Source organism: Colias croceus, chromosome Z (genome assembly GCF_905220415.1).
Source record: "Colias croceus chromosome Z, ilColCroc2.1".
NCBI classification, from domain to species: Eukaryota; Metazoa; Arthropoda; class Insecta; order Lepidoptera; family Pieridae; genus Colias; species Colias croceus.
Genome location: NC_059568.1, coordinates 7,246,943 through 7,257,180, shown reverse-complemented (window position 1 = coordinate 7,257,180; position 10,238 = coordinate 7,246,943). Strand labels below are relative to the sequence as shown.

Sequence of the window (10,238 nt, the reverse complement as noted above, 5' to 3'; positions counted from 1 at the left end):
ATTAGTCAGAGACAGATAGGAATTGCTCTTAGGATAGGACAGTACTACGGGTGACGTTTAGTTCTAAAAATATGCGCCAAGCGCTAGTGTCGTAACGTCACTTACTAGTGATGACCCACGAGCTATAAAAGCCACGATGACCGGCATAGAATATCGCTAGCATAGTGATGTACCACGGAAAATTTTTGTAGGGTTAATTCTATAATTTGCAAGGTTCAAAGTATCTTTCGATACGTTCAATGGATACGAATATAACGAAAGAAATATGAAAATAAAACAACATTTTAGATTTTAGTTTTTATTTAGTTTTCCTCAGCCTATGGGCTTTATATTTTTCAAAAGCAATTTGTTGAGGTGCACACATCTGTTTAATAAGTTTTTCTTGCACACCTCCTTTTAAAATTTTATTTATTATGTTGCACCAATTATGCACATGGGTGCGTATCATTAAATTGAGCAACCACTCTTTTGCTTCTGTTTTGTGATGTGTACACCCCAACCAATTTACATCAAATCGTTTTAATATTTGTATTTTTATACGTTTTTTTAAACATGTTTCATATGCATATTTACTCAAGTAATCATGAATAAGGCCCGAGATATCCCTATAAAACATTAAAAATTTCTTTGATGGATAGGTTAAATTATTGCGATGTTTTAAAAGGGTGTATTCTCTTTGTTCGATCCATTTATGAAATATATCTCTTTTTTTTTGGTATAAGTCTCAGAGTATCTCCTACACTTAAATTTTTTTGTCACTCTCCTGCACATATACCCCGCTGTATATGCAGAAGAGTGCACGCGCAATCTTTCATTCACTGTGTTTAGAGATTGGTTGCAATTGCTGCTGCTGATGTTATTTGCTATTATGGGTCTAGTACACGTGGTATTTTCTTTATCCTCATCAAATGTTGATGAGGAACTCTCATCAACATTGGATGAGGATACGAGTTTTAAAAAATCGACTACTGTGTCTCCTACATCATCCTCACAGTTTGCGTATATCGAATGTGGACCCATAACATTGGACATCAGTAAGGATTTAAACGCATTCATAAATGTATTTGCATCAGGATTGACATTCCTATAATTGATGGCTCTGATCCTACCAAAAAAGTTCTCTAGAGGATCCTGATTTATATTTCTAGGATAAAAATATTCTATTTCATATTTTTCGAACAACAGTTTAGACAACCTTTCAAAACTCTCGACAGTTGTAACCCATCCATTAAGAGAAGGAACTCGAACCTTATAGATTTTATTATTTTTTCGAGCTTTCTTGCTATTTGCATCAATAAATTTTATATTTTTCAATATTTTTTTGGCTTCTGTCCAAAAACTGAAAATTTGATGTGTTATTGGCTTTATAGGTCCACGCAGTTTGCCCCGGACAGTGCTTCCTCGAGAACCGTTCACACTATCAAATAGCTTGTCAATGAACTCCACAGCTTCGCCTGTTGTGGCCATTGTCTCACTGACATTTTGACCCGAGGCTGTAGTTTCTGAAATATTACATAATTAAATAAGTATCACTACATAGATAGTAAACAAAGTTGCTTCCCGCTGTCGGTCCCTATGTGTGCTTAGACCACTAAAACTACGCAACTGATTTTAATGCGGTTTTTGTTAATAGATAGGTACAAGTTATTCAAGAGGCAGGTTTATATGTAGAATAAACACAGGCAAAAACTAGTAACACATAAAAATATAAACAAAAATAACAACTTCTGTTTCTATTCTATAAGACTCTTAAGAAAGCATACATTAGTTTGAATTGAATGTCTTATGACTCATCAAGACTAAATTGTAAAATATGATTTAGAACCTAATTCTTTAATAAATATTTACATAGTGTGAATTCATGCTGTTTATTATGTTGGAGACCGTAAATAAATAAATAAAAGTAAAGCGAGTGAGCGATTAAGAGGATAATTTTAGTATTTTTAGATACATAATGCATATTGATAACAGAGTAAATACTTACTGAACAATGCAGTGTATTTAAGCATTCCACTGGTAGTTGCACTCAGAGTTTGGGCAGCTACACTAACTTTCATCTTCTTCATTTTTGCTGCGTAAACATGGTGCTCTGTCAGCTTTTTATGCATTCTAGTGTGACCTAGTTGGCAATCAGCATCAAATACTGTTTGTATATCCTTCCATGTGGCAACTTGGCCTTTGAAGAGCATGTCCTTCGTGAGCAGGTTGTTCCTAAGGCCCTTAAGTAGGTGTGGAGGATCAAACACTACACTTAACTGTCGTCCTGACACCTCAATAGTTCCATCTGCAAACAAAAAAGTATATTGAGTTCAACAAGTTAATTTGATGCAAGTATTACAGGTCAGATTACAGATGAAAATTAGCACACAGGTGACATATGATATGTACTAACATGCAGATGGATATTTAGATATAATGTTGATGGGTACTTTTTATCCCAGGTGTTTTCCAACTTCTAAGCAGACATTGCATGCAAGGGCTATTCATTCATAAAGAGATTTTATCTACTCACCATTGCATTCATCATTTAAAATCCTTTTGCGTGCAGTCTCCAATTTCAACATATTTATGGCTGTTCTAAAAGTCGAGCCCTGGTCACATACAAGAGCTAAAGGTATCAGCCCTGACTCTGACACTTTAGTGACCACTTCCTTTAAAATTCTAACTACTGTAGCACCTGCAGTTGTTCCCTCACAAAAGTAGAAACATATAGGTTGTCTCCAGTTTGAGCACACTCCTTTTAGCATGAATACCAAGGCATGATCGCAAAACCTTAGTGCTCTTCCATACCCAAAGTCTTTAAATCCTCTTATCTCATCTTGGGACTCAACATAAGTGAGATGAGGTGTAAGAGCAACCTCATCAAACAAAATAGAACACAGTTTCTTCTTTGTGTCCCATTTCTGTGTTTTATGCTTTATTACTCGAAAAATATTGTCATTTAGCCCCACATTGAAAATGATATTTTCAGCCAAACGATTTAAAGTTCGTTTACTGGGCAAATTAAATATTTTTTGGAGCAACCGATATCCTTTCGGGCTTTCTTTCATTAGGGTCAACGCCAAATGCTTTTCACTGGTTGTGTATCTCATTGCCTTCTTCTTTCTGTTTGCCATTTTTAATTGCATGAATAGAAAATCTTGGGCTTGTTGTGACATTTTCTCAAAATTTTTATTAAACAATTGGCTGCAGCTAATTGTCTTAGCAGCATCCAATCTTTGCAAAAATGGCTTCTGAGTCTTGTTTTCTTCGACAGCAATTTTCCTCATTTTTTTTATAAAGCATCTGCTGTGTGAGGACAATTTGATAGCTGTAAAAGAATAAAAAATATAAAAAAACAATTAGGCTTTCACTCTATACTTTTTAGGTTCATAGAAACATGCATAGCATGAAGCAAAACAAGTGTAAAGAATTTTCTGTTAAACATTGTTGACCTTATTTTTAGTACTTTATTTTTATGAAACTAGGCTAGGTACCTATAGCTTGCGGTGAGTAAGTATAGTAAAAATATTTCTGAAGTTTGTGTTAAAAGTATAAGTACTTAGTAAATATTTACCTGCTCTGCTAATAACAAATCTTTTTGGTGCTTTATTTTTCAATTGAGTTTGACCCACACTTTGAATCACATCTATAAATAGAGAAACATTCAATTATAAATAAGGGAGAAGCAAGAATAGGTAACAATTTAGGTATCTTGAGCAACATTTTAATGTTTGCCATCACACTATTTTTTCAATATTGATTCCTATATTGCTTGTATAAAATTTCGATTTTGAAATCATTTCTTAAATAATATCAATGGCACTAAGGACATCATAACCAAAGTAAGATTAACTACTTAAAGAGATGTGCATGCAGTTTTGTGTTATGAAACCATTTTTGTTTCACAACAAAGTAGGTAGTCTTTATGAACATCACATGACAATGTTTAAATATTTTAAAATTGATTAAGTTTCTATGATTCTAAATTTCTAACCTTGGGATCCCAAAGGGTCAATCTGTATATTATGATGTGATGATTTTTCACATTTGCTTGTTGATGGTATTTCACTTGACTCAAAGACATTGAAATCTGCAATAAAACATTAATTTAATAAATTACTGTTTCTCCACTCATATAATTTTTTTGAATTGGATAAGTATCTCTGATGATCTGATCATGAATTCCTACTTATACAAATATACATACTGTTACATTAATATATGCAGGTCTTGTAGCTTTATGGTTTCTAAATGCTCATATTTATATATGACAAACAGATTATAGTATTGGTACATAAAAGCAAAATTACATTTGTTTGTGCTAAAGAGTTATTAGTAACTTTCAATTGTATTGTGTACACAGAGGTATCACATGGGTTGATAAATGTAAAATTAAAAACCATAAACAGGTAAAAAAATTGAAAGATTTTAAAAATTATTACCAGTATTGAGAAAGGAAGATGCAGGAGGGTCTGCAAATATATCTGCCGAATATAAATGATCAACTGGATGTTCTAAAATGAGAAAATGGTATATTAGAAAATTGAACATAAGCTTTAGCAAGACTTAAGTTAGATTGAAAAATGAGTATCATTACTTTATTTATTTATTTATTTATTTATTCACACACACATCAATTACCTTTACAGGATTAACCCAATGCGGTACTGACTAAAAACTAAAATCCTTATACATATATTAAAACGAATACTTATACTAAAAACTTAAACTTATAAACTTACAATCTAGTAAATGGACAAACAATGACAATATACACAATCCAATAATAAAAATACAATCCAATAATAAATACAATCTAAAAAATAATAAATTAATAACAAATAATATTAAGAAGAACCTTTGATAATTCACCCAACTTGCATGTAAATATGTCCACCCTCCCATGGAGGTCATTAAGAACGCGGAGAGCTCGCACCAGAGCAGACTTCGCAAGCAGCTTGGTTCGTGCTTGCGGTACGTAGAGTAGTGGGGGCTTGTGACGCTTCTCAACGTACTTGTCCGGCACATACAGCGAGAGGCATTGGAGTACTCCGGGATTATGTGCAAATCCCCTCAATAACTGTATAAAGTATAGCGCAATGGAGAATTCCCGCCGCACCCTCAGTTCATTGTATCCTACCATACCCAAAATGAATAGTGTAGGATACATTAACGGGTAAAAGGGGTACACCCCATATAGCTTTAAATAAAGATATCTAATGTATTTGTTCTGGACCCGCTCTAACATTATATTATATTTTTCTTCGTGGGACGACCAAACAACTGAATTGTGCTCCATGTGACTGCGTATTAACGCGTTGAAGAGAACTTTTATCGTTGTAATATTAGTGAAATCTTTTGTTTGGCGCAAAAGGAACCCAAAGTTTTTGTAAGCCTTTTTACATATGTTTGTGATGTGCTCACGAAATATCAGATCAGGTGTGAAGTAAACTCCTAAATCGCGCACCTTATTCACCCGTTGAATAGGAACGGATCCAAGCGAGTAACTGTAGTTAATACTTTTATTTGCGCGAGTGAAACTAACTACAGAGCATTTAGCTATATTAAAATATAGCTTATTTTGCAGACTCCATTCGAATATATTTAGTAAGTCTCTTTGTAGGCGCTCACAGTCCGCCTCCTCGTTTACTCGGAGAAAAACTTTCAGATCATCAGCAAATAACAGACACTGACTGTACTCCAGGACATCCGGCAAGTCGTTAATCATTAAGACGAACTCCAGGGGACCGAGATTACTGCCTTGACTTACGCCAGATGTCGTGAAATAGGGATCGGACTCACACCTCTTGAAAGAGACATACTGCTGTCGGTCTTGCATATAAGATGCCCAGAATTGCAAGAGTTTCGGTGCGCATCCTACTTCCGCCAACTTCCTCAATAAGACATCATTGTCGACGGTGTCAAATGCTTTTTGGAAGTCCAGGTATACCACGTCCACCTGAACTCCTGCATCCACCGCCGGTACTAAGTACGCCATGAGATTGAGTAAGTTAGTGGAAGTACTACGCGCAGGCCGAAACCCATGCTGTGCATCACAGAGCTGCCCTGATACCTGCTCGTACATCCTGTGCTGTATAGCGGCTTCAAAAACCTTTGCAGGTGTTGATAGTACTGCAACAGGCCTGTAATCTTGAACGCTTGCACTCACTCTACCTTTGGGCACCGGTATCACTCGCGTAATTTTCCATTGCGTTGGGAATGTATTTGCGTTCAAACAGGCATTGTAAATATGCAACAACGGTTCGGCCAGTACTCGAGCACAATCTTTAAAAATAAACGCTGGTATCCCATCCGGACCAGCTGAACGCTTCGGTTTCAAACGCGTTAGCGCCTTCCTTATGTCGGCCACGGTAAGAGCGTTGAGGCTTACGCGCGCGCTGCTGGCTCCGCACTGACTCGCTACCTGCGTATCAAGAAGTGGCCGTTCTTTGTTATACACACTTTTAAAAAAGGCTGCGAATTCATCAGCACACTCAGCATCCGTTAGAGGTATCCCTTCTTTCAAAATAACGTTAGACTTATTTGACGAACCTCGTCTTGACTTTATATACTGCCAAAATTGATTTGGGTCCTTAGTAAATTGATATTGAATTTTTTTTATATGTTCTTTATAAGAGTCATCAATGTTTTTTTTTACTATTTTCCTGTATAATGAAAAGTCTCTATAATCACATTCTAACTTGGTTGTTTTATATTTTTTGTGTAGAAAATACTTAGTTTTAATATTGTTTATTAAGTCAACAGTGTACCAATCCGGATAGTGATATTTGGAGTTGGCTATTTTTACTGTTGTTTTAGGAACACATTCCTCTAATATATTGTTTATTATCAGATAAAAATAATTTAAAATATTATCAATATCATGCATCTTATACAGGTCACTCCAATCGACAGACATAATCCTAGAGTATAACGAATTATAGTCGGCTTTGTAAAAGTTCCACTTCGGTCGCAAGTCATGATCTCTAGATTGAACCGGCGAGTGTCTGACGGCGGGCGCGACGGGCGCGACAGGCGAGGCTCACGCGCACCGCGAGCGGTGGGTGATACGCGTCCACCGGCACGAGCGCCTCGTCCGCCGCCGACACCCACACCTGCGGCTCCGGCCCCACATCGAAACCCGCGCACAGCACCAAGTCTAACTGACGGCCTAAACTGTTCGGAACGTTATTACATTGGGTGAATTCGCAAAAGTGCATGAAATATTCAAAATAATTTTTAACATTTAGAGGACACGAGAACATATTAAAATCGCCAACAATTATTACTTTCTTATATTTAGTACATAATTCTTCCAGTATTTGAAATAAAAGTAGATAGTCCCGTTCCGGACTATTAGGCGGGATGTATACAACACAACACAAACACAAATAATTATTATTTATAAAAACGTTTGCACAGGCCACTTCGAACTTACAAGAGTCTATAGACACGAAAGGTATACATACTTGTCGCAGCTCGTACCGCGGCGCGGCCACAAGGAGCGCGCCGCCCTGCTTGCGCCCATCCGCCCTGTCGCAGCGCACTATGTGGTATCCCGCCGGGACCAGTTCACAGTCATGTATGGAATCACTGCAGCCAGATTCGGTGATCGCGAACAAATCGGCACTCATCAAACCTAGGTTATTTCTAAACTCCGTTACCTTTGTTCGAAGACCCCTTGCGTTTTGATAATATAGATTAATAGTTCTATTTAGTGGCACTTTTTTTTGTTGATTTTCGAAACCAAGTCCACTCACTAAATTGCGCATTCATGGGCCAAATTTCCGGCTGGTTTAATTTATTAAACAGTGACTCTGGTAGACCAATTATGAACGATGCGTAGTCTCGTTGAGTTTTATGAATAATTTTTTCAGTTTTAATACCAGCATCGGAACCGCATATACTTTCAACGTAAGTAGTTACGGCTTCTACTGTTGTTTCAGGTTGCAATCGCCACACATGCAGGTATTTCTTACGCTCCATACCTTTTAATGTCAAACATTCCGCATTTCTTCCCATACGTACGTTACTCGATTGCTTTTGATTAGACTTATTTTTAGGTTTTTTTTGTACAGTCTTCCAGTCATCTTTCTCGCTAAGCTCCTCATTTCTTGGGCTTTTAAGCTCGCATATTGAACCCTGGGTTACCTCTGTAACTGCGTTCATATATTGTTCCGTGCGACTATTTGTAGCCCCTGTGAAGTTAACTTCTTGTCTATCTGTACTGTTGCTGAATATAATCTTCTTGTTATTTTCAGAAGACGATTTGCATACCCCAGTTGATGCGGTAATAGAGGTTCTTTCAACTAAATTATTGCTAACTTTCGTTTCTAAAGCGCGCACGATGTCCAGTATAGATATTAAGCTAGACTTCGTTTCATTAAATTGATTTTGAAGATACTTTATCGCAGTGTCTTGGCTTTCTAAACGAGAAACGATTTCGCTACGCAGTTGAAGTAAGTGCTCCAGCAACATAGCATCCGTACTACTCGGAGAGGAACTTATCAATCGATTCCCGCGCTGAGTATTAACAAAAGTGGGCGAGTTGAAATTACTCAAATTCGAACAATCGACACATTCCGAACATACCCATTTCTTCCTATAATCTACCGTGAATGCATTGAATAAATCCCGCTCAATATTTAAACATTTTAAATCAAATGTTTTCTTGCAATATTGTTTCGAGCATTCCATAAAACATTCATCGCTTATCGGTGATCGACAGCTGTTACATCTATTGTGACTCATCGTGACCGTTGGTTCAACCGGTTTCTTCGTGCGAATAATGTGCGTAAAGGACAAAGGTATCAAACGCTGAATAAATCGTAGCTCGTCCTTGTCCCCCGAGGTGAGGCGGAGCTTTCCTCCGCAACGTAATTAGGTCAAGGTCGTAATTAATTAGTACGAATCTTCAATTGACTTTGGTACTTATAATCGCAGGATACAGTTTACTTTAAAGGCAAAAATTGCGTGAGGTTAAACTGGGATTTTTGAAAGAAACCGAAAACACGTCCACTCTGCACAAAAACACAACTAAACTTTACCTCGGACAACAACTGGATTTTCCACAATTTCCTCAATGTCTTCCTTTTTACTGTAGTTATGATCATAATGATCACCTGAAAGTAACCAAATAAACTTTAATTAAATACAAGTTTTTAAACTGTCATGGTCACTAACATAATTATTAACGCAAACATACATGTTTAATTAAATAATTTAAGTTTAAAGAAATGCATAATCGTAAACAAGAAGAATAACTATTATAGGATATCTATTTCTTACTAAAATCTGGGGAAATTCTTCATAATACATGTTTCTATGTTCATTGGAAAATAACACATGTCATTATCATAGTTGAATAATCTAACAGCCAAGTGACAAATGGTATTTAGTTTTCTTGCATTAGTGACACAAATTGTTGGTTTCATCCAATTTAATTACGATATCTGTTTAATTTCTGATTTTATATGAAATGATAGCATCTTCATTTGGTGTCTATGACCTTTTGTAGTAGTAACCTATAAGCCAACCTAAGAGAGACAAAATAGAAATTCAATATTGTTTTCGGCACTAAATGTGCCTATATATATATATGCCACATGGTGATTTAACCCTTTGAGCTTCAGGAAGGATTTAATGTACAGAAAAATTAAACAAGCACAGCTACATGACATTACATATTATATACAAGCAGTGTACCTATTAATATGTACAGCTTACCAAATATAGGGCACCCCATGCTTGACTTCTTCAGTAGAAAAAAGACATGGATAACCATCTTTGAGACGGTTACCCTTGTCATCCAGTTGATATCTATCGAAGTGTTTTTGGCACACACGTTTATTTACTAACTGATCTTTTGATAGACCAAGAAGTTCACAATTCATTGGCGCCAAAAACGACAGCCATAAAGCCCTAAGTTTATCGTCCTTTGGTAAATTATAAAGGCGATGAGTATTGTTGGTTGAATTACAACCGACAGCACAGCATTTGATAGGAGCCATGGCCACAGACGGGACGGGGATGCTCTGGAGCACTGCTGTATAATTCGTATCGCAAGCAAGGAACTTGGAATCAATCTCAACTCAAGCAATAAAGCGAGGAGAAAGACAACCGAACAGTACACGAGTTTCGACACGAATGACGGCTCACGGCAACAGGCAACTGATGTCAGTTTGACAAATGACAAATAGCTTTACAAAATGGCTGCCAACATGGCTCGCGAAAGTAGCGCTTGGCGCATTTTTTTG

At 36.7% G+C, this 10,238-nt stretch overlaps 1 protein-coding gene across 2 annotated transcripts; it reads right to left on the bottom strand.

Annotated features, from left to right (window-relative positions):
* Nucleotides 1–288: 288 nt before the first annotated feature.
* On the bottom strand, nt 289–10,131 carry LOC123705375. 2 transcript variants are annotated; one of them, XM_045654119.1, is made up of 9 exons: nt 10,113–10,131; nt 9,709–9,917; nt 9,030–9,104; nt 4,425–4,496; nt 3,977–4,072; nt 3,557–3,628; nt 2,513–3,310; nt 1,985–2,284; nt 289–1,502 (listed from the first exon to the last, which is right to left on the bottom strand). In XM_045654119.1, the coding sequence occupies exons 2-9, from the start codon at nt 9,788–9,790 to the stop codon at nt 658–660; spliced, it is 2,340 nt and encodes a 779-aa protein (XP_045510075.1). In that variant the 5' UTR covers nt 9,791–9,917; nt 10,113–10,131; the 3' UTR covers nt 289–657. The 2 variants fall into 2 exon arrangements, with proteins under 2 accessions (XP_045510075.1, XP_045510076.1); XM_045654120.1 differs by lacking the exons at nt 4,425–4,496; nt 9,030–9,104; nt 10,113–10,131 and having other exon boundaries at nt 9,709–9,991.
* Between the last annotated feature and the right edge of the window lie 107 nt (nt 10,132–10,238).